Genomic DNA, 24,440 nt, shown 5'->3' with positions numbered 1-24,440 from the left:
CCACACGGCTCATCCACGATAGATCATGCTGACCTGAGCTGCCATTATATAGGTGAGGAAACGTCAGAAGACGGGAGGGCATTCCCACTTGAGCGTGGGAACAGGCTGTGCTCTGTCCTTTCCTATCTAGCTAGAGATGTCTTGCCCTCCTCAGCCTGAGCACCTCGTGCACCTGGCAGGTCAATTTTTCTTGTGCTGGGCAAGCAGATGCTCCAGGCATCCTCAGCCAGGAGCCCCTTGCACTACCATAGACTGAAAGAAGGCTTCTCTTGGGAGGCCTATAATGCCCTGGCCCTGAGCCTAGTAAGGCCATAGGCTTGGGAGTCCTCCTGGCACAGGCTTGGGGGTCCACCTGGCATAGTATCAGAGCCTTTGAGGCAGAGTCTTGAGAGCACTGATGTAGCCAGAAGCCTCACTTACAAAAGAGCAGTTCCTGGAGACACCCAGGGCATATCCCTTCAAGGCCAGAAGGACTGAGCCTGCCCAGGGTGGGTGGCCAACTCTGCTGCAACCGGGGTCCAACATGATCCCCAGGCAGCTGTTTTTGCACTGAAACATTCCTGCCACATCAGGACCTTCTGCTTGGCTAACATCTGCCTCCAAGAAGTTCTCAGCTGACCCAGGGCACTTTAGTCACCAGAGCCCACTATTCAGGTGGCATCATCATGGGAAAACTCGAGTCAGTGACTGATGGAAGGTCTAGTGAACATAAACAGACAAGCTGGTCCTAGGCGCCCAAGGTTCCCAGCATGCCCAGCAAGGTGCTGACAATGTCTTGGCCCTCACACCCGCTGCAAGGTACGTTTCCCCAGTTTTCAGATGAGGACTCTGAGACGTGTGGCAGAGAGGGAATCTGTCTAGGGTAACAGTCCCAGCAAGTGGCAGACTCGGGATTCTAACAGCCCTCTGCACCAAAGCCAGGCAGATAGCACAGGCTTGATTTTGCCCCTGCCCTGTCCTGTCCTGCCTTGTCCTGCTCTGTGACCCTGGGCAAGTCGGATCACTCTCTCTGAGTCATGACTGCTGTCAGAGTTGAGAGACCTCTGTGTCCCCATCACCATAGTTCTCTGCCCAAGAGATGTGCCTCTCTCAGGCTACACTATAGCATCTCTCTGACTTAGCACACTTGGTACCCAGAGAGGAAGCCCCTGAAGAGGAAGGATTATCTCCAAACACAGTCCAGAACTCAGATGGCAAAGGCAAAACTGCCTGCAGAAATTCCAGTACATGACTAGGGAGGAGCCAATTTGGGGTGGGAGGCATCTATTTCCTCTCGTGTGCAGCAAGTGTCTATGGAGCACCTACATGTGTCAGGCACAGCTCTACATGTAGGGTGTACAACAGGGAGGAGACAGTTCCTGTCCTCACGGGGTTCACAGCTCAGTGGGGATATGGACAATCAACAGACACATATCTGAAAATCAGTGGGCTGGCTGGAGATGTAGCTTGTGGTAGAGCAAGGACCAAGTGTGAGGCCCTGGGTTCAATCCACAGCACCAAAACAAAACACAAAGAAAGAAAACCAATGGGCTGATGATCAGTAAGATAGGGACAGGATTCATAAAGCCAAGTACAAGTACCACTCACTTAATGAGACAGAAGAGGAAGGCTTCTCTGATCAGCTGGTATTCTCTAATGAATACCCCAACCCCAAAGAAGAAAGAAAAGAGCCCCACAGACTGTCACCTACAGGAAAGAGCATCCAAGCAAGAGCAGCAATAAATGCCAAGGTCCTGAGGAGGCCATGTGTCTGGAGAACTCATGAAAGGGTAGAATTGGGGACCAGAAAGCCAGTCAGGGATCACCCTGCATGGTAAGATTCCTTGGGGACTGCACCTTCACTCCTGGATTTGGACTGTGAAAAGGAAGACAGAGCCCACTGAGAGCCCTGTAGTTGGTCCCTGGTGCCACAGTCCAACTGGTATGGAAGAGCCAACCAGGGAAAACTGGGGAGATGGGCAGAAACTTCCTGGACTGAACTTGGTAAGCCTGGTTGCTGAAGGCAAACCAAGGCCACAGGCAAGGCAGAGTGAAGGTGGCTGCACCGAGCAGAATCGGTGTCTTCGTTATTTGGGGAGAGATCTCAAAGGCTTTAGGAACAGAGGCCAGAGTTGCTGCTGCAAGCTCTTGGGGATGTTCCTGAGCTGGCCACCTGATGGAGTTGTGAGACCTGACTGATAAAGCCCAGAGCCTTGGATCATCTGTTCCCCAGACCAGAGATTGCTGCCCAACCCACCCACATTGTTGCTAGCCCTTTCTGGCCTAATCCAGGAGGGGCTGCTTGCTCTGACCTGGCCCATCAGAAAAGCCGCTTGGTCTTTTTTTCCCATTTCCAGCAGTATACATGGGCCCTCTGTATCTGTGTGTTCTGCATGTGGATTTTTACAACTGTGGATGAAAATATTTGAAAAAAAAAAAAGAAAAAAAACATGTACAGGCTTTGTTCCTGTCATCATTCCCTAAATACTCTGGTATAATGCAGCATTTACATTGCATTTACAAAGTATTTATATTTTATTAAGCATTGTAAATAATCTAGAGATGGAGGGATGTGCATGGGTTATATGCAAATACTATACCATTTTATAGAAGAGACTAGAGCATTCAGGAATTTTCATATCCAATGGGGGTCCTGGAACCATTCTGGCTGGATGGGGTGGAAGTGTCAGCATGAGGCAGGGTCCACACAGCCCCTGAACTCCCTTCCTGGGACAGGTACAAGGACAGAAAGGCAGTGACTGGACGCCACAGTCCACATGCCCTGGTGCTCAAAGAGGTGACTGAAGCAAGTGCAGGCATCTACACACTCGCACTGTGGAACTCTGCAGCTGGCCTGAGGTGCAACATCAGCCTGGAGCTGGTGGTGAATGGTACAGGCAGGGAGGATGGGAGAGGGGACAGGTGGTTGGGTAGATGTGGTGATGGGGGCCACCTGACCAGCTGATGTCTGTTCCTCTAGTACCCCCCCCACATCCACGAGAAGGAAGCCTCCTCCCCTAGCATCTACTCCCGCCACAGTCGCCAGGCCCTCACCTGCACAGCCTATGGGGTGCCCCCACCTCTCAGCATCCAGTGGCACTGGCGGCCCTGGACACCCTGCAAGACATTTGCCCAGCGCAGCCTGTAAGTATGCTCCAACCCCATTCTCCTTTATTTAACCTCCCTGTCCCCAACCTCAACCACGGTGAACCAGTTTTCAGCTCCTCTTGTCCACCCAAGCCTTACCTGTACCCTTCCCAGAATCCCTATTCTGAACTCAAACCCTATCTTGCTTTTGTTGCCTATGCTTTTGAGGTATTTGGTCATAAAACCCTTCCCAAACCAATGTCATGAAGCATTTTCTCTATTTTTCTGCTAGTAATGTTATATCTTTAAGTTTTATATTTTTTAATCAATTTCAAACAGATTTTATAACTAGTGAGTTTTACGAGTCTAGTTTCATTCTTCTGTATGTGAATAGATAGTTTTCTAACACTGTATATTAAAGTGACTTTGTTTCCCCAATGTGTGTTCTGGGCATCTTTAGTGTAATCAGCTATAATATATGTGTTTATTGCTGGGCTGTCTAATCTGTTCCATTGGACTAAGTCCCTGTTTTTACGTCAGTACCATGCTACTGTATCTTTGTAGTATATTTTGTTGCCTCCAGTTTTGTTCTTTTCATTCAAGGTTGCTTTTGCTGTCCAGGGTCTTTGTGGTTCTATCTGAATTTTAAAATTGTTTTTCTATTTCTGTGAATAATGTCATTGGCAATTTGATAGGAATTGCATTGAATCTGTAGATCATGTTGGGCAGTATAAGCATTTTAACAATATTAAATTCCTGATTTAGTCCTATGCCAGCAGGTCAAGCTGGACTTTGGAGATGGGGCTAACCTCCACCCAGCTGTCTCAAGAGCAAGCCTCCCAGATACATAATTGCATCATTTAGGGAGGACCAAAGGAGGTACATCTGGGCACAAAGGATGGCCCTCCCATGAAGTGGGAAGACTTCGTATAGTGTTATAAAATTTGTCCTGGGCCCCAGAACACACTAAGCCTGTTTACACACCTTAGCTCATCTATGTAGCTCACAATCACACCCATATAGATAAAGCAACAATAGGATTAAAGAAGAAGGGCAACTTTCTCAAAGTCACAGTTAAGCAACAGAGCCTATCCCACTGCTGAGCAATGCCCCCTTAAAACTAAGCTGGACATCAATAGGACAAATGGACCAGGGAGAATATTTATGGCAGAGACAATTTAGACAATGCAGGGGAGAGGAGAGGAGGATGCTGAGGTGGACAGAGGTCTTGAAGGCACTAGGGAGTCAGTAAAGAGCATTGAGCAAGGGAGTTACAGATCAGATTTGCCACTGAGCAAGAGAGCCTGTGTCACAAGCTGGGGAGGGATGGAAGCCAGGAACCTAGGCAAGAGGTAAGGGAAGCCCCACCAGCAGCCAAAAGGCTATGGCTCCAGCATAGTCAGTGGGGGAGGCTCAGTAGAAGTGGTATGGATCTGAAACAGCCTGAAATATCCAAGGTTTATAAGGGATTCTTCTAGACCACATGGCCTACATCTCACACTGGTACCTCCAAATTTGCTTCCTCTAATAATCTACCATTATGCTTCATGCCACCTGAAAGAGCCAGGGGCCCCATGCTGCTCCTCCACTAAGGACAAGCAAGAGCCTCTCTTGCCCCCCACCTCCAACCAGAGGCCAAATATGCTGGGTATGCACACCTGACCCATGGGGAGAAAGGGAGAAATTAGTGGAGTGGATCTCCTGAGGCAGTGATGACATGCTGCCCTGGGGCAAGCTAGGTGAGCAGAACCAAGGTGAATTCTACAGGAAGCAGCATGGCAGAAGTGGGATATAGTGGTGCCCAGGTACAGGATGGATTGCAAGGGCCTGAGCAACACTGCAGAACAAAACTCCCCAGCCCTCTTGCTTGGCCTAAGAGCTGACCTTACCGTCTAAGATGTAAGAAGATGACTTTGAAGATGACAGACCCCTGTCCCCCAGTATGGGCTCTCCCTGGTTGTGTCTCTGATCTGCCTTCTGGTTTGTGATAGCCGACGGCGGCAGCAGCGGGATCGTATGCCTCAGTGTCGCGACTGGAGGGAGGTGACCACACAGGACCCAGTGAACCCCATTGAGAGCCTGGACACCTGGATCCGAAGTTTGTGGAGGGGAAGAATAAGGTGCAGTCTAGCCACCAAGAGGCCAGGAGAGAAGGGGAAGGAAGGGTGGTTGGGAGGGCTCTCTTCTGCCTTCTCTCCATTTCCACCTGACCTGAAAAACTTTGGAAAAGCCACTGGGAGCCAGGTGACCTTCCTTAATTTCTGGGTCTTAGCTTCCCTTCCTATACGCAGATGGGAGTCAGGGTTTCTGCTTTGTCCCAGACAAGGAAGCGGAGATCCAAAATCTCCTGGCCAGGCCATAGGCCCCTGTGCCCACTAACACCTAGGCTTGGAGAAGATGGGGCTGGAGGCTGACCAGGTCCCCACAGTAGGCTGTCTGAGATGCTGGAACCAGCCTGGGGCAATGCTAAGAAGAGGCCAGGAGGGGGAGGGGGAATGAACAAAGGCACCCACTTCCTACAGTCACTTCCTGTTTTCCTACACACCTCCAGAGCCTCTTCCTGTTCCAAGGCTGGCCAGGAAGTGCCCGGCTTGGAGTGGGGGTGGGGGTCTTTGGATGGTAGGCAGGGCCTATGGACCTCTCTCCTCCCCTACTTCTCAAGCTTCCTACTCCCTGAGGAGCCTGGGACACCCCCTTCCTACCTCCTGAGACTATCCTGGACACTAGAAAGAAGTGCCCTGGAATCAATGTGACCTCACACAATGACCAACTATTGACCTTGGGCCAAATCTTACCCCAGTTCAGTAGTAACTGGTGCCTTGATGTGACCACCATCTGAATTTTAAGCTTGGTTTGTACTGACCCAATTGCCACGCTGACTTCTGACCCTCCAACATGACCATAGGATAAGCCTAGTCACAGACTGAAGTCTCTCTGCTCCTGCCAAAAACTGCCTTCTGACCTCAGCCACAGGAAAAACAACTGTCCATACACTGTTCCTCGACTCTGCTGTATGAGGGCCTTGCCTTCTCTTGCCAGCCTCACCATTCCTAGTTCTGTCTCTGGGCTTTGTTCATCAACAGCCCAATGCTTCGGTTTCCCCATTCCTGGTAGGCACAGTGGCCTCCTTGCAGCAGGGGAGGGTCTAGGTTGGGGAACTCAGACTGGAAATGAATCCTTGTGCCCAGACGGTGAGCAAGCTGGTGATCCAGGATGCCAACGTGTCTGCCATGTACAAGTGTGTGGTCTTCAACAAGGTGGGCCAGGATGAGCGTCTCATCTACTTCTATGTAACCAGTGAGTAACCAGACTACCTTCCAGAGAGGGTCTCTTCCCCTGGTCAGGCCTGGATGCAGGGTTAAGAGCCAGGTTTGGACTTATTATATTTCTGGTGACCATGGGGCACCCAGGAGAGATATATAATACCCACAGGGCCCTGGGACTGAATGAGAAGGATAAATTTAGAGATTATTAGCATATGGACTGAGTGTTGGTGCGCTGGGACAGTACCCTCAGCCCTTAGCCCTGAGGCATCTCCCTCAAGTTGGGGGATCCTCTGGCTCCCTGCAGCTCCACTTCCTCCTACCACCCTTCTAAATCCTAGAGCCCTGTGGTTTGTGTGCACATTTTTCCCTGGACAGAAGGCCTATAGTTTACTCAGATTTTCAAATAGTGGCATCGGGAGAGCTAAGAAGCCTAGGAGTGGACAGTCACTAGACCCAGGGATGTCAATGAGGGCACTCCCAGAGAGATGGAACCAGAGAGAACAGTTGGGGGCAGGGAGAAGCCCATAAAAGCCCGACAAGAAATGACCAGAACCAAGAGACAGAAACCAAGAGTGTGGTACTGGCAAAAGTTAAAGAAGAAATTGTTTCATGGAGAGGAGAATAGTGGGGTACGGTCCGTAGCAAGAGAGAATGAAGAATCAGGGCCCCGCTGAGTCTAGGGGACTCAAGGAACTTGATGACTTGGCCTCCTAGGACAGGTGAGAGCGGCAACCTGGTAGGAGCTTGTTCAGAACAAAGAGAGGCAGGAAGTCAGAAGGAGACCCAGTGGGTGGGGCTAACATCAGAGAGCTGGCTCCATTGGTTAATGAGGGGGAGAAAAAAGAAAGAAGTGGACTCTAGGGTGGTATGATCACCCAGATGCTCATGCTGCACCCCCTTCATTGGGAACTAAGTGAATTTGAAGGTCAACTGGGAAAGGGAAGAGGGCACAATGGGCAGGTGGATAGGTGAGCAAATATCCGGGCAGTGTCACAGGGGTTCCTTCCCACTTCCCAGCCATCCCTGACGGCTTCAGTATAGAATCTGAGCCTTCTGAGGAGCCTTTAGAAGGCCAGTCTGTGCGCCTCAGCTGCCGGGCCGACAACTACACTTATGAGCATCTACGTTGGTACCGCCTCAACCTGTCCACGCTGCACGATGCACAAGGGAACCCACTACTGCTTGACTGCAAGAACGTGCATCTATTCGCCACACCGCTGGAGGCCAATCTGGAGGAAGCGGCACCGGGAGAGCGCCACGCCACTCTCAGCCTGAGCATCCCTCAAGTAACGCCCGAGCACGAGGGCGACTACGTGTGCGAGGTGCAGGATCGTCGCAGCCACGACAAACACTGCCACAAGAAGTACCTGTCAGTGCAGGGTGAGGTGGGCCAGGCTGGTGCTCAAGGGAGGGCCACGCTTCTTATCTAGCTCCTGCTGTTCTGCCTTTGCACCCAGCCCAGCATGCGCCTGGGTAGTCCCTGTGCAAGCCTGGGCCTGCAGGAGCAGCCCCCTGCCCAGCCCCGCCCCGTCGTTGAGGTGCACAACCCTCACTTGCATGCACAATCTCTGACCCTTCCTTCAGTGTTGTGCAACCCATCTCACCCTTGCACCTCCCATCTCCCACACCCCTGCTCCCAGTCCTGCCTGGAGTGCTGGGGTCCGAGGTGACCTTTGCTTTCTGTGCCTTCACTTAACTCTCTCTCCACCCCAACTCCCAGCCCTGGAAGCTCCTCGGCTCACGCAGAACTTGACAGATCTCCTGGTGAATGTGAGTGATTCCCTGGAGATGAGGTGCCCAGTGGCCGGGGCGCACATGCCCAGCATTGTGTGGTACAAAGATGAAAGGGTGCTGGAGAAAGAGTCTGGTAAGGAGAGTGACCCCTGGAGACAATGGACTCGGGAGGTCTTTAAAGCCGATGCTCCTAGATCCACCTGAGCTGGAATCTCCATCCCACCCGCCAGGAATTGACCTGGCAGACTCGAACCAGAAACTGAGCATCCAGCGCGTGCGCGAAGAGGATGCTGGTCGCTACTTGTGCAGTGTGTGCAATGCCAAGGGCTGCGTGAACTCTTCCGCCAGCGTGGCAGTGGAAGGTCCGGCCTATGCTTTGCTCCTTAGAGTCACCTCAGGCCCCTAACTGGAGCCTTCTTTTGTCCCATCCCATGCAAGTCATGCCTATCAGAAGAGGTAAGGTATAGCCTTTCCTCCCTCACATACAGACATTTTTTTTCCCATTCAGGCTCCGAGGACAAAGGCAGCATGGAAATTGTGATCCTCGTTGGCACTGGGGTCATTGCTGTCTTTTTCTGGATCCTCCTCCTCCTCATCTTCTGTAACATGCGAAGGGTAAGGGTGCTTCCCCCTGCTGAGCCTCTCCCCAGCGACTAATGAGGTCTTTCTTGCATGTATCCCCACCCTGTTCCCACCCTGGCCAGCCCTTAAATATAAAAGTAAGTTCCTCATCTGGGTTTGTCTGGCAGTCTCTCTCCCTGGAAACCTCCCCACCCAGCAAGAGCAAAGATTATCTGTTGGTCAGACCCTCCTTCATTGAGCCCCAAACAAGTGTTATCTATAGCAGGCAAAGTTTTGCCCAAGCCACAGTGGTTTTGACCAAATCAATGAGCTGTTCCCACCCTCAGCCTGCACATGCAGACATCAAGACTGGCTACCTGTCCATCATCATGGACCCAGGGGAGGTGCCTCTGGAGGAACAATGTGAATACCTGTCCTATGATGCCAGCCAGTGGGAGTTTCCCCGGGAACGTCTGCACCTTGGTGAGGCTAGCATCCAGCCTACCCCAGCTACCATGCCCTGCCTGGCAGAGGCAGCATCAGCTGCTCCAGGGTGGGCCCCATTAGAGTGCCAGAAATCCCTCCCTTCTCAGAACTCCTGCCAGGAAGGACTGCCTGATCCCCACCTGGCCTGACCTGTTCCATCTGGGCCTTCATCCTCCAGAACCCCTGGCCAGCACCCCCAGTTCCCAGGCCCCTAGGTCATTTCCTTGCTCTGAGCAGGATGGATGTATCACACCTGCCTGGAGAGGATACCGAGTCCTTCCTGTCTGTCTCTCCTCTCCCTCTCTCCAAGGCTCCCTCTCCACACACTCTTCCTGTTTGTCAAAAGAGGCACCCCATGTCCTGCCTGTGTCTGGCCCTAGGACAGGTCACCCCTGCTACCGACCTTTCTCCTCTCTCAGCCCTGTACAGCTCACCTGGAACCTGCTCCTTGCCTCCACAGGGAGAGTCCTGGGTCATGGAGCTTTTGGGAAGGTGGTAGAAGCCTCAGCTTTTGGCATCAACAAAGGCAGCAGCTGTGACACTGTGGCTGTGAAAATGCTGAAAGGTGTGGGGTCAAGTGGGTAGAAGGGGCTGCCCAACTGGGTGAGGAAGAGCAGCAGCTCTTTAGAGGCACTGGATGCAGGAAGGGAAACTGATGTTCAGAGACAGAATATCATCCAAGAATCTACGGGGAGGCAGTGGGAATCAGAGCAAGGCCTCAATGTGACCAGGAGGATGTGCTAGGTACCTGGAGCGGCCACCCCATCCCCATTGCCGCCTAGCACTGACCGTGCCTTAGTGGCGTGGGAGGAGGTGGCCAGCGACTGGGAAAGAGGCCAGGGCAGGTCCCGCGCCATGCTAGGCCCCTGTATCCCCTCCAGAGGGCGCCACGGCTAGTGAACATCGTGCCCTGATGTCGGAGCTCAAGATCCTAATCCACATCGGTAACCACCTCAACGTTGTCAACCTCCTGGGGGCGTGTACCAAACCCAACGGTACTGAACGGGGTGCCCTGGGGGAAGGATCAGACAATTGGGGGAAGGGGATGCTCACGATACGAGTGGGCTCATTAGCGCTCTGCATGGAAGGAGCCCCCTGGGCTTGGGATTGGCAAGATTGGAGTGGGGTGGGGTGCAGGAGGGATAGTGGGCAGTGGTAGTGTCAAGGCTGGACTTTGCTACGCTTCTGTCCCTTTAGCTTGCCCTCAGTCACCAAGTGCCTGACTCTGCTTCACCCTGCCCCAGGGCCCCTCATGGTGATTGTGGAGTTCTGCAAGTACGGCAACCTCTCCAACTTCTTGCGCGCCAAGCGAGAGGCCTTCAACCCCTACGCGGTAAGCAACCACCCCAACCAGTAGCCGGAGTTCTGCTAGAGAGCTGGTGGGCGCCAGGGGCTGAGGGTGGAAATGGGATGCACCTCCATAGTGGTAGGTGGGCCCCCTCAGACCAACTTTATGCATCTGTAGGAGAAGTCTCCCGAGCAGCGAAGGCGCTTCCACGCCATGGTTGAGGGCGCTAAGGCCGATCGAAGAAGGTCAGGGAGCAGCGACAGAGCCCTGTTCACACGGTTCCTGATGGGCAAGGGAGGGGCGGGGCGGGCTCCTCCTGTCCAGGAAGGTAAGCGCCTGCTTCCCCTTGCCCAAAATCTGGTTGGCACAGTAATACCTCATGATCAGGCAGACTAGAATAACATCCTGGGGACCTGGTGGTGGGGCTTCTATAATAAAGCATGTAATGGACTCTGCCTTAGGAAGGGAAGACACCTCAGCGGTTATTTTCACAGAGCTTTTTGATATTTGATTTAGGCATAAAGGATGAATAGGAGTTTGCATTGAAAACAAGGTGGGGTAGCAGTTGAGGGTCATGTAGCAGGTACAGAGGCCCAGTGGCACAACAGTATTTACTGCTCTGGGAGTAGTGTGTATCCTAGAAAGAGTGGAGGTGAAGGTCAGAAGATGGGTTTATATGGTTGTTAGCTAGTACCTGAGGCCTCAGGGACCTGACCAGGAGGGATGTAGTCAGGGTAGGTGAATAAATGTTCTCTTTGGGCTGGGTGGAAGATGGAAGTTATGGAGGAGACTACCCTGAGCCCACCTCCCTCCTTTGAGCAGTGGAAGACCTGTGGCTGAGCCCACTGACCATGGAAGACCTTGTCTGCTACAGCTTCCAGGTGGCCCGGGGAATGGAATTCCTGGCCTCCCGCAAGGTGAATCTCCCAAACCCCCATCAGGCCCTGTGGAGGGTAGACAAGTGCAAAACCAATAGGATGCATATGTGTGCTTGGTCCTCACTTCACCCCAAAGTGGCCCTAGAATTAGTTACTGTCTCTCCCATTTTACAGAAGATGAAACTGAGAGCAAAGTGAGGAATTCACTTTCCAAGTCCCCTGGCTAGTCAGTGGCAGAACTGGATATGAAATCAGTCTGACCTACTCCCTGACTTTCTCTGCTGTCCCCACAATTCCATGAGTCCTGGGGCTGCACAGAAATCTTTCCTCAAAGGAGCAGGAATCTAAAAGGGCATCCCCTGGGGCATTCTGGAGCTCCAGGCATGGCTGTCACCCAGGGGCTGAGCTGAGTGACTCCCCACCTCCCTGCACCCTAGTGCATCCACAGAGACCTGGCTGCTCGAAACATCTTGCTGTCAGAAAGCGACATAGTGAAGATCTGCGACTTTGGCCTTGCCCGAGATATCTACAAAGACCCCGACTACGTCCGCAAGGGCAGTGTGAGTGCAGGAGGAGGGACGATGGGGATCTGGGAAGATGGGGAGAATGAGACCACAAACCTCCTGTCCAGGAGCAGGAGGGGTAGTGCTGTTTTAGGGTGACATGGCTCCTTGGTCTGCCAGGCCACCTGCCCAGATGCTGGGGGACTCACTGCTGCCAGTGTCCCCACTGAACCTACAGAGGACCCTAGTGACCCCGCCCATGACGGCAACCTGGGGTAGGAAAGTAAAAACAGGAAGTGACAAGCAGGGACTACAATGCCCCAATCAGAACTTGTTTTGCCCAGTGCCTTGGTCTGTTTGGTGGACACCAACTCCACGCCTGCCCTGGGTGTGCAGAGGAACCTAGGTGGTCTGTCTGGAGATGGGCAGGCCTGGTGCAGGGGCCATCACAGAAAAGTTCATCCATGCTCAGGTGGCAGCATGTGTCCTGTTGGTGAAGCTCAGAGGCAGGTGTCTGAATGAGCAGCCACAGCTGATTAGGGGTTTGCTCCAGGGAGAGGTGGGAAGAAGACTGGAGGAAGGAAATGAGCAGAATGAGTTCAGAATGTGTGGTGAAATCTACCCTGCCCAGCATGGTCCCCTACAGAAGGCTTTTGTCCTTCATTCTAATTCACAGGTGTGTGACAGCAGGTGAAGGAAGTGGTCAGGTGTACATTTACAGAAGGCATTCTCTGTAAACTATGAAGAGAGGGGATGGGGGCGCTGGGCTGGAAGCAGAAGCCCTCACAGGCTCCAAGGTAGAAGTCATGAGAGGAAGAGACAGATAGTGAGGAAGAGATATCAGGAGCCCAGGGAGGAGGGGTCAGGAACTGCCACTCTGCCTCTAGTGTGGTGACAAAGTGAGTGGATGGATCATCTGTGTTGGGGGAAAGAGTGAGAATCTGGAACTAGAGAAGGGATACAAGACCCCCCACAAGAAAGCTCAGCATGAGGGCTGGGGATATAGCTCAGTTGGTAGAGTGCTTGCCTTGCAAGCACAAGGCCCTGAGTTCAATCCCCAGCACTAAAAAAAAAAAGAAAAAAAAAAAAGAAAGCTCAGAATGAAGGAGACCTGGACAGAGATAAATAGCTGCAAGAGCAAGTCTTCAATCCGAGCAGAAGGAACTGAGGAAAGGTTGTTCCAGTGTCTGACCTCAGTCTTCTGTTCCCTACCTCCCATGGAACACACCTCCTTCCATCGCCCCCAGGCCCGGCTGCCCCTGAAGTGGATGGCCCCTGAGAGCATCTTTGACAAGGTGTACACCACACAGAGTGATGTCTGGTCCTTCGGGGTGCTGCTGTGGGAGATCTTCTCCCTGGGTGAGTGTAGGATGAGGTGTTCAACTTGGGGTAGGGAGAGGGATCACCAGCTCCAGGTTGTACCATCTGCCCTTCTGGTGTCAAGGGCTGGACATCTGGAAGTGTGTACCTGGATCAAGCTATTGGATCATTCTGAGGCAGGTATTTTTCATGTGCCACCGAAAGCCCCTTGCCTCTCCCCATCTTTGCCCACCTCCTAGAGAACTTCGCCTCCATCCTAGCATCACCTGGATCCTGTTGTAGGGCAAAGCCTTGTTTCACATGACAGCCTCTACCTCTCCATGGGTCCCTGAGGGAGCTTGGTGCTCATTCAGTGAACACACTTATTTACACAAGTCCCTCATAGGAACACGATAAAGTCCCCATTCTAGGGTGGAGGGAGGCAACGAACAAGAAAGTATCACCAGTGGCAACAATGAGAAATGCTGTTACTGAAATTAAAAGAACAGGAAGAATCTAGGAGCTTGGGAACTGTTGTGTGAATAAGAGGTGCTGGGAAGGGTCCAGGGTATATGAAAGGAAGTAGGGGCTAGGGATGTAGTCAGTAGCAGAGGGTATGTTTAGCACACACTGGGCCCTGAGTTCAAGCTCCACCTCTGCAAAGTAATAATGATAATAATAACAATAAACAAAGGAGGTGAGGCCTGAGAGGACAGCAATTCAGCAATCGAGCACAGCCTGGCCCATGGTGCTTGGTTCCCATGTGTTGGAGATCCCAGGATGGGGCACAGCAGGCCATTGGGTGATGCAGCAAGAGGGAGAAGTAGCTTTGTCAAAACTGGTTCTGTGAAGTTCCACCCCCTGTAAGGATCCTGGTAATTGTGAATTCAGTAATCCATGTTGAATATGTGGACATCATGGTCCCTTAACAAATGAGTGACCTCATCCTTCTTTAGCCAGATAAACAACCAGAGTGGAGCAGGATAGGGCAACAGCTTGTCTGGGTCCCAGGGTGGGTACAGCAGAGTGAACCCCATCTTCACCCTGCCACTAGGAGGAAGAGAAAAAGAGGATGGAATAGAACAGGGGCAATTGGGAGGCTGGGCTGAGCAGTGGGAAGCCTGCTCCCCACCCACTTTAGTCCCTTCCTGCCTTCAGGGGCCTCCCCATACCCTGGGGTGCAGATCAACGAGGAGTTCTGCCAGCGACTGAAAGATGGCACCCGGATGAGGGCTCCAGAGCTGGCCACTCCTGCCATGTGAGTCTCTGGCTGGATGTGCAGGTGCTGGGGGGCAGGGGGCATGGACACAGGGGAGAAGAGTACAGATGCAGCAGGTGGGGGGGGTGGCAGTGGAGGCATGCAGGCAGGAAGAGGGGTGTGCACAAATGGAGGAGGGTCTGGGGACAGGCAGAGAGAGAGGACACACAGCTATGGGGGTGCTGAGGGGGACTTGTAAACATGGGGGCAAGGGATGGCATTCAGACACAGGAAGTAGAACATGCTGGCAGCAGCAGGAAACAGGCAGGCCAGGATGGGCCTGGGGTCTGTACAGACAGGCCCTCACTCCACCACTGACCAATCAACAACTCCCCTCCTGATCTGTGCCATTTCCAAGGAGACTAGAGCCAATAGAGCTGGACTGGCCCTGGCCCTGGCAGACACACAGGCAGTCAAGTAACCATAACTGTGATGGACAGGAGTAGAGAGGCAGAGGAAGTGCAAGAGACAAGCTTAGTCTGTTTTTGATTACTATAGCAAAACAAAACCAAAAAATACTGTGTATTTTTATCCAGAAAAAATGTGTATTTAGCTCATGGTTTTGGAAGTTCAAGAACAGGGCACCAGCATCTGTTTGGTTCTGGTAGAGGGTTTTCTGGCTGTATCATTATATGGTGGGAGGATGTGAGAGGGGGGGGGTGTGTGTGTATGGGGAGAGAGAGAGAGAGAGAGAGAGAGAGAGAGAGAGTGTGCCTGGCAAGACAGGAAGAAAGAGACTGGGGAGGGGTTAGGCACTTTAATCCATTCATGAGGGTGGACCCCCCCATATGTAATCACCTTCCACTAGGCCCTGCCTCTTAAAGGTTCCACCACCTCAACACCACCACACTGGGGACCAGTACATGAAACTTTGGGGAACACATTCAAACCACATCCAAAACTATTTTAGGGGTCCAGGGGGAAAAGGAGGGCTAGGGTGGGCAGGTGGAAGGGTCAGGGCATGCTCAGATCACAGGCCAGCAGCCAGCTTTCCCCTGCAGACGCCGCATCATGCTGAGCTGTTGGTCAGGAGACCCCAAAGCAAGGCCTGCTTTCTCAGAGCTGGTGGAAATCCTGGGGGACCTGCTTCAGAGTGGGAGCCAGCAGGTGAGCTCCATCTCTGCCTTGTCCCACTACAACCTCTGACCCTGACCTTAGTCTTGCTCTGGCTGCCCCTCTAAGCCCTGCCCACCTCTCAGCTACCAGGCAAAGGTCATGCATGTCCAGGTCCCAGGACCCTGAACTTGTCCTTTTAGTCCCCACCACCCATATCTCTCACACCCAGTCACTCAAAGGGAAGAGCCGAGCATCTTTCTCTTGTGTGCACAAGCCCTGGTGCCTGCTCCAGCTGCCATGCAGATGGTCAGAGATCCTTCTTGCCCATGAGGAGCTCCAGGCTGGCCCTTCCCAAGCCTGAAGGTAGCCCCTGTCTTCTCAGCATAATGGTGATGCATTCCTTCACCTCCTTGTACCCACCCAGTACCCAGGTCCTAGACTTGTGTATCCTGCATCCCTCCCTCCCTGGTGGTACTCATGCTCTGGGACCTGGAGGAGTAACCAGGTAGCAAGCTGAGCCTCAGGGACTGGAAAAGGGTAGTTTGGGTCTGGTTCTGCCCCAAAGAAAAGGTAAAATGCTTACACTGGTTGCCTGAAGACTGAAGTGAGGATGCTCTGCTGAGGCCCGGTCCACCCTGCCTGCTTGTCTGCAAAGGGGGACCTGAGGAGGACTCTTGGGGAGAACTGAACAAGATTGCCCAGCAAACCTTCAGCAACCTTGCCCTATGCTGCCCTGAACACTGCTGAAGTGTGCTGGGGTTCTGGCAGGAGCTTATTTAATCCTCAGAGCACAGACTTACCACACAGCCCCTCTTGATCCCATTGGAGAGGTCAGGACTCCAGCAGTCCTGAGTGCAGGGGTAGGGACTGAGGTTACAGTCTCTGACCCTGCCATCATCCCACATTCCTGCCAGGAAGGAAGAGGAGGACTGCATGGCACCATGCAGCTCTCAGAGTTCAGAGGATGGCAGCTTCCTGCAGGCATCCACCACAGCTCTGCATGTGGCTGCTGAGGACACAGAGGACAGCCCTCCCAGCATGCAACCGCCACAGCCTGGCTGCAAGGTTCTGTCCCTTCCTGGGTCTGGGACGTGATGCTGGGGAAGTGGGAGGAGCAGTTTGGAGACAGTATATTTATCCTCATCAAAGAAAAGCAATTTACAGTGACTTGAGAGATGACTGGATGTCAGAATGATTTAAATAACAACAGTAGGGTAATGAATGCCTCCAGACATGTGGCCTTACACAGCCATGTGGCTGTGCTTTCCTCTGAGCCTCCTCAGTCCTGCTGTTTGCCCTTCAGTGTCTTAGTCCATTTCCATTGTTATAACAAAATACTGAGTAATGGGTACTTTATACTGAAAAGATGTTTGTTTAGCATACAGATCTGGAGGTTCAAGAGCATGGTGCTGGTATCTCCTTAGCCCTGGGGAGTCACATGGCAGAGGCCATCATGATAGCAGGAGCAAGTACAGAAGAGAGTATATGGTAGAACAGGAGGCCAGAGGAATTCTGGGGCCAAGATGGCTCCTTGTTCTAACAACTCATTTTCTTAGGAACTAACCAGGGTCTGGAGAGAACTACATTAATACCTTCCAAGGGTAATGCCCCCGTAACTTAATGACCTTGTACTAGGCCCAATCTCTTAAAGGTTCCACCACCTCAACACTGCCACACAGGGGACCAAGCTTCCATCACATGTACCTCTGGGGACACACTCAAGCCTTTATCCAAACAATAAGGCAATTGACCTTCAATCCTCTGTACTTCCGATCCCCTCCCCTAAAAGGGGACCTCACCCTAAACCACAGTTTAAGGCAGCACCCATCCCAGTCACATCTTCTTGCACGAAGACCATGTCCAGTGGGCCAGATTTGGGGCCCAGACTCCTCCCACAGTGTGATCACTCCCTGGCAGACCGTGGAAGCAGAGTCAGCCACTCGCTAGCCAGTATTCAGAAGTGAGGACTTAGCCTCAGTTCCTGGAATTTCAGCCTTAGGAGGTCGCGCCAGCCACATTCCCAGCAGCCTGGCTGAGACATGGGACTGAGAATCTTGCCAGGTCTGCTCCAGCCTGGAGCAGGGCCAGGTCGAGGGGACGAGAACAGCAAGCTCGTTCTTGCCAGCTCTTTCACATCAACACCCACCCAAACACACATGTGCGTGCTCATACATGCACACACTTACATACACATGCATGCGTGCACAGGCAGGCCATGCAGTGGCTACAGCAGCAGGACCAGCAGCCTTGCCTCAATGTCCTAGCCCAGCCACACTCACCACTCATCAGCTGCATGCTGCACCCAGGCTTGGTGGGCCCCACTTTCCTGCTACTGTGCACCCCACTAGTGGACTTTGGATATTTTATCCCTCTTGTGCAGGTGAGGAAATGCAGCTCAGGGAAGGGGAGGGATGTGCCCAGAGTCCCTCGGATGGGGCTGAATGATGGACATCCAAGGTAGGACCAGGGATGTGTCCAGACCTCAGACTCCCGAGGGAGAGGAAGGCAGACAGAGAGGTGAAAGGGAACTTTTAGGAGGGTTGCTGGCTTGTGCCGCTCCAGCACCTTCTGTGTTCTCCCCACAGGTATTATAATTGTGTGTCTTTTCCCGGGTACCTGACCCAAGGGACTCAGATCCAGGGTGCCTCCAAGATGAAGACATTTGAAGAATTCCCTATGACCCCAACAACGTACAAAGCCTCTGTGGTAAGGGAAGGGTGGGGGGAGGGATCTGTGCACCTCAGATCAGGGCCAGGGTACCTCAAGGGGAGGTAAGCATTAGAGATTCCTGAAGCAAGTGACAGAAGTCAACTACTTTTTAAAATGTTATTTTATTATTGATTAACATGTATAAATTGTACATATTAATGGGGTTCAGTGTGATATTTTAATACATGCACATAGCATGCACTAATCAAATCCAGCCTCCTTTATCCACCCTTTCCCACTTTCCCAGCCTCTATTAATCACTATTCTACTTTCAGGTAATTTTTTTATTTTTAATTTTCACGTATGAGAGAGAATACGTTCTATTTGTCTTTCAGTCTGGGTAGTTTCACTTGACATCATGTCTTCCATTTTGCTGCATTGACAAGATTTCATTCTTCTTTAGGGCTGAATAATACTCTATTTATCACATTTTCTTTATCCATTTATCCATCTATTAGCTCCTGGACTGATTCTACATCTTACCTATTGTCACTAGTGCCACAGTAACCCGGGGGTGCAGGTATATCCTTGGCAAAATCACTTGTAATGTCAAGTCCATAGAGCATCTTAGGTACTTTCAGGTCTCATACAAAGCCACCATCTCTCAGTTGCTTTCCCCTGTGTTCTCGCCACTCCCACACAAGGCTGTCCTCCCTGGCAGCCCCATGCTCTCTTCTTCCCCCGGGAGAAAAACAGCTTCCCCTCAGATAGTTCTGGTTGCATCAGCCTAAGACACAGCCTCACCCCTCACTGCGCTGGTCGGCAATTAGTGCCACCAGTAGAGTAGAGGACAGTATCACTACAAAAGGAAGATGGGATATAGGAAACAGGAGAACTTGCCATGCCCACTCAGATAGTGACACCTGTGTCTGCAGATGCAAGTCAAGCATAGTCAAGCTTAGACAGCTCTGTGAGGCTGGACAAGTATGTCCATTTGTAGAAGAGGACACTGAGCCCTCAGACCTAAGCTGCAGTGGTGCACAGCCAGGAGCCATGCCAGGACTCCAGTGCCAGTCCCCATCCAGATGGTGCTGTGGGTTCTGGGCCTGGTCAGTGAGCACTGGCCCAAGGCGCTTGGACGGCCAGGTCAACAGTGGGAGCCCTCCACTCAAACCACACAGACTCAGGCTCGCGTTTCCAGGGCAAAACGAAGACCTTGGAGGGTCCCAAGCTCTGAGAAGATTGCAGTTTCCCTCCAGTGGAATTCAAGTGAAAACCCGCCAAGCCACAATTGAGAGGGAACAAAGACCCACTAAACCCAGATGTGTGTCTCCAGGAGGATCTTTTAAAAATAAAAGAAAAGAACTATGAGCTGCCAGAAAATTCTTTCACATGCTCCCCCTATTTCTCCTATTGCTCCTGTCTACCTGTTGCTCGAGCACATTGCTTGTACCTTGTAGTCGGCCTCCAGCATGGTGTGTTCTCATAAATCAGGCATGGCTCCCCGCAGACCCATTTCTCCTCTATGGGGTGGGGGGGACATGTGACCCCTTACCTGCATGCTCTGGAGGTGACAGACATGGCCCACTCCCAGCCCGACAGTTCCCACGGGGGGGGGTAAAGGTGTTAGGTCAGCAAAACGAAGGTGCACAGAAGGTCCCTTGCCTGCTGGAGGCTCACCGCCTGGCCCACAGCCTTGCTGGTCTCTACCACACAGGATAACCAGACCGACAGGTGGGATGGTGCTGGCCTCAGAGGAGTTTGAGTCGGGATAGAGAGCAGGCATAGACAAGACAGTGGATTCAGGTAAAGGGCTCGGGAGGCCTCGGCTGCAAAGGTGGGCATTGCCCTACCTAGGGAGGGCCCTGAGGGCAGAGGCCTGGTGAGGGAGGCTGGGGCTTTGTGTGCATTGCCACTCTTACCTAGAACCTTCAGGGCTGCCTATTGCCTTTTTGTACATTCAAGGCAAGCTGTTCTGAGTCTCAAGGACTTTGTCCCCATCACCAAAGGAAGTCCCCTTCTATAGCACCTGGGTGCTGGTCCCAACACCTCCTTATCATTTGATGGATGTCCAGATGTTACATTTTGTGAAACCCTGTGTGATCCACCATGCCCAGGGCATGTGCATGTGTGTGCGCACACACACACACACACACACCAGCCAAGGGGAGACCACTTTTGTTCCCAAACCCCAAATAGCCCATGGTCACTTATCCAGACCACCCCCTTGACCTCACTGCTTTTGTCAAGAGTCCCTTTTTGGGTCCATCTGTCATAGCTTTCCAAAACAATCCTTGGCTTCCGCCTGTGCTGCTGCTCTGGAGTCAATATATGATGTTATCATTGAATATTTTACCCTAAATCACACCTATTTATTTTATAAAAAACAAAATAGTTGATTGTCATTTTCACCTTTGTTGCAGATATCTTATGAGTTACAGTTTGTAGTTGCAGGTTGAGTGTCCCTTATCCACGATACTTGGGACCAGAAGTGTTTCAGATTCCAAAGTGTTTTGGATTTTAGAATATTTTGCATAGACTTTACCAGTTGAGCATTCCTAATTCACAAATCCGAAATTTGAAAATGTCTCAAAATTTAGTTTCAGAGGAATTAGATTTCACAAGCCTAAGAGGGACTTGGCAAGTATATTTAACTTTTCATGTAATTAGTCGGGAAACTGGATATTTTGCCACATGTTCGTTATTAAAATACTAAATTTCAAATTTTCAGATTAGGGATACTTAACCAGTACCTGGGTATTTCCCCTACCAACCTACAAAAGCACTGTTAACACGGAAAGATTGTGGGCCTTTAAAAATAATGACACCACCATCAAGCAACTTCTATTAGTAACCTGGTTTTGGGAAGTTATTGGTAGTGATATTTCCTGAAGTAGTTTTTGGCATCTTATCACTTAAAAAATAATTAAGTAAAAGGGTAGGGCTGGGGATATAATATAGCTCAGTGGTAGAGTGCTTGCCTAGCATTTGTGAAGCCTTGGGTTTGAGTCCCACTAAAAGAAAGAAGAGAGAAAGAGAGAGAGAGAGAAGGTAAACCAGAGGACAATTGCTATTTAAATTCAAGTCTCCACACATCTTGCTAAAAACATCACAGCTTTTCAAGAAGATGAAATAAGTTCACTCAGCCCATGTCTACGACATACCCAGGAGACTGGTGTGTGTGTGGTGTGTGTGTGTGTGTGTGTGTGTGGTGTGTGTGTGCGCGTATGCCCACATCCAAGACCAGTAGAGCCAAGCCAAAGCCATGGCAGAATAGCAGAAGAAGAGTCACATGAAGACTATCCCATGATAGAAGCATGTGGCAAAGTCCTTGGGATAAGCCTGGTGCACTGGCATGCACCTCTAATCCCAGGGATTCAGGAGGCTGAGGCTGGGAAGGTCACAAATTTTGAATCCAGCCTTGGTAACTTAGGGAGACTGTATCTCAAAATAAAATACAAAAAGTGCTAGAGATGTAGCTAAGTGGGAGAGTGCCTCTGGATTCAATCCCCAGCACACACACACACACAAAAATGTCCTTGGAACAGTGACCAATCCCACTGGGAAAAGAATGGAAGAGGCTGAGCCTCATAGAAGAAAGCAAAGTCCAAGTTTGAGGCCCTAGGGTCAGTGGTCTTGGAGAGCACTGAAAGGGTAGTAAGCTAGAAGGGAGTGCTTGGTGATGATGAAAAAAGAAAGTTCCAGAAGAGAATGGTCCTACAGAAGCAACGTAGTATCCAGAATTCAGAAGAAGACTCACACAAGGGATTTGTTCATTACCGAAACTGCACCTCACTATGGCGGGGACAGAGGGCACTATTCTTTGCACAGGTGCCCTTGGAAACATCCTGATGAACCATGGAAAGGTGCAGCAGATCATTGGACAGGTACATTCACTTGGCATAAAGAACATTCTTCAAACAGGTGCAAAGATAGAATGTGTCTTGGAGGTATCTATGGGGAGATGATGGAGGTAGTTTACCTGCCCAGTTCCTTCCTGTCTTCTGTTAATCCCTGGTCCACACTCACCCCTGGGGAGTCAACTCCTCCTGCTCCCAGGTTGCATCATCTTTCAGTGGCCATTATGGATGCCAGATCCCTTGCCCTGCAGCATAATGTTTCATCCAAGTCTGTAGGGAAAGATCTAGAAAATCTGGGCTGTGGTTGGTCAGCAGGACTGCATGGCAGCAGCCAGTGAGAGGGCCTAACACTGCCCATCACACTACTGCTGAGAACTGGTTAACCCTTGGTGGAAGTATGACACAGGACATGAGTGGAGCCTTTGGCAAGAAGGAAGTAGTCAAAGGAATTTGAGGTGATACCAAAGATGTGGGTCTGATACAGCAGTTTCAAATGAGGAAACCCAAGAATCCCCCTATCTTAGTTCATCTTACACTTCTATAACAGGATACCTGAGAATGGGTAACATTATAGAGCAGAAATTTATTTGGCTTTGGGTCTCAAACTTGGGATATCCAAGAGTATGGCACCACCATCTGGCAAGGTTCTTCTTGTCACATCATCCTGAGGCAGTAAGTGAGAGAAAGATTAAGAAAGGACCCAACTGCCTTTATAACAAACCCACACCTATGATAACAACATTAATCCACTAGGTGATATACACAACAAAGGTCCCACCTCTCAACACTTGCACTGGGGACTGAGCTTCTAACAGCTGAACTTTGGAGGATGCATTCAGACCATAGCACCATGTATATCCTCAGCCCCTTCCACAAAATAACTATTATTTTGATGTAGGAAATTCCAACATGAATAATCATGAACAAAAAATTAAACTGTATTCATCCACAGTTACTGTAAGACTAAAACAGGAATTAGAATTAAAATTCACAGTAGAGTTTTCTTAAATAGAGGAAAACTCTAACACAACATGAATTAAATATATAATGAAACATGGAGCTACACCATAAATCAGACATTTAAAAATTCAGAATATAAATGGGACAGGATGGAGATATTAAATGGTAACTCATTTCACAAATAATATGAAGATATAAAATGATGAAATTAAGAAGGAAATTGAAATAAATTGAGATAAGCTAGAGGGACACTATATATGACCAGATTTATAGTGAAGATTACAGAGAATAGACGTGAAAAGAGTCAAGAAAATAAAAACTGAGGTAAAAGGATCAGAAAGACAGATATAGAAGATGAGTTTGAAGACACATACTATATGTAAATTGGAGTCTGTGAGGAAGAAAATGCAGAGGAATAAAACTAATATTTTAAACTTATAAAGATAACATTCTTAAATAAAAAATGAAGGCATGAATATTAGAAGGGTACCTGGGAAAACTGGCCCACAATACTAAATTCTAGTAGAATTATTTGACTTCAAAGATAAACGTTTTGGGAATTCAGGCAAAAAAAAAAAAATATCCCTAGTTACTTACAAAGGAAACAATTGGTATATCAGGATTTTCTCAATAGCACATGCAGAGCAAAAAAATAAATAAACCAGCATTTTCCAAAACTCAAAGGAAATGACAGCTAAGAAGGAAGCATGGTAGAGTGGTCAGAGAAGCCTTCGTGGGCTGGAACTTGCAGGGCCTTCCAGGCCATGATGAGAAACTTGAATTTCATTCCAAGAGCAATGATAAGCCATTGGAGGGTGTGTCCTGATGTCATAGCTAACATCAAGGATCTCCCTGAAGATGGGAGTACAGGGAGGCAGGAGTGAAAACAGAGATCTGCCAGGAGAGTATTACAGAGCCTGCAAACTCACTCATGAGCAGGGATGTAGGACTGGAGAGATATGCATAGAGGTATTATGGAGGTAGACTGGACAGGACATCTGGATGCATTTGATGTGAAGGTGAAGGAAAGCAAGGACCAGAGCCAGATGCGTGGCTTGAGGGGTTGAGTGAATCTTGTTGCCATTTACTGACATGGGCAGGGACAGGGGCAACCATCTTGGAAGGACACTGTTTCCAAATGAGCAGTGAGCAGGAGGGACATACTGCACCTCAAATGGTTGGTGGTAAGGGGAAAAGAACATTCTAGAAAATAGGGTCCTAATGAAGCAGGATGGAATCCAGAATTCAGAATAAGACAGGTACACGAGGGATTTGTTCATTAAAGACAACTGCAGCTCACTATAAGTGGTAACAGAGGGTGTTGTTCCTTGCATGGCTAGAAACATATCTGACGAACCATGAACAGATGCATCAGAGACATCTGCACTAGGCAGGTGTATCACAGAGAAGCAGGTTTGGGGGGATGCTATCACATTCTCGGTGGACCTGTGTCCAAGTTTGGGACAGAGAAAGTTCTCAGGAGTGTTTGTCAAATCAGATTAGTCCTGTTTGCTGTTTAAGTCAAAGACAGGTGTTTCCCAAAGTCTCTGAACATGCTTCAAAGACTGCATCTTTT

The 24,440-nt window shown here is 50.4% G+C and overlaps 1 protein-coding gene across 1 annotated transcript in view; it reads left to right on the top strand.

Annotated features, from left to right (window-relative positions):
* The window catches only part of FLT4 (fms related receptor tyrosine kinase 4), a 46,585-nt gene that overhangs the window by 18,943 nt on the left and 3,202 nt on the right, over window positions 1-24,440 (top strand). The window contains 27 exon segments of the mRNA XM_079144319.1: window positions 2,716-2,870; window positions 2,960-2,961; window positions 2,963-3,123; window positions 5,058-5,157; window positions 5,160-5,186; window positions 6,255-6,363; window positions 7,350-7,712; window positions 8,053-8,199; window positions 8,297-8,428; window positions 8,575-8,681; window positions 8,975-9,110; window positions 9,574-9,678; window positions 9,995-10,108; window positions 10,358-10,446; window positions 10,579-10,729; window positions 11,224-11,318; window positions 11,717-11,839; window positions 13,030-13,141; window positions 14,240-14,339; window positions 15,341-15,446; window positions 16,310-16,312; window positions 16,314-16,439; window positions 16,441-16,460; window positions 17,981-18,101; window positions 19,762-19,776; window positions 19,778-19,813; window positions 19,816-19,850. Coding sequence (XP_079000445.1) covers window positions 2,716-2,870; window positions 2,960-2,961; window positions 2,963-3,123; window positions 5,058-5,157; window positions 5,160-5,186; window positions 6,255-6,363; window positions 7,350-7,712; window positions 8,053-8,199; window positions 8,297-8,428; window positions 8,575-8,681; window positions 8,975-9,110; window positions 9,574-9,678; window positions 9,995-10,108; window positions 10,358-10,446; window positions 10,579-10,729; window positions 11,224-11,318; window positions 11,717-11,839; window positions 13,030-13,141; window positions 14,240-14,339; window positions 15,341-15,446; window positions 16,310-16,312; window positions 16,314-16,439; window positions 16,441-16,460; window positions 17,981-18,101; window positions 19,762-19,776; window positions 19,778-19,813; window positions 19,816-19,850 — 2,790 coding nt within the window.

This window comes from Sciurus vulgaris (assembly GCF_902686455.1).
Source record: "Sciurus vulgaris genome assembly, chromosome: 6".
Lineage (NCBI taxonomy): Eukaryota > Metazoa > Chordata > Mammalia > Rodentia > Sciuridae > Sciurus > Sciurus vulgaris.
This window is presented reverse-complemented; position numbering and strand designations above follow the sequence as displayed.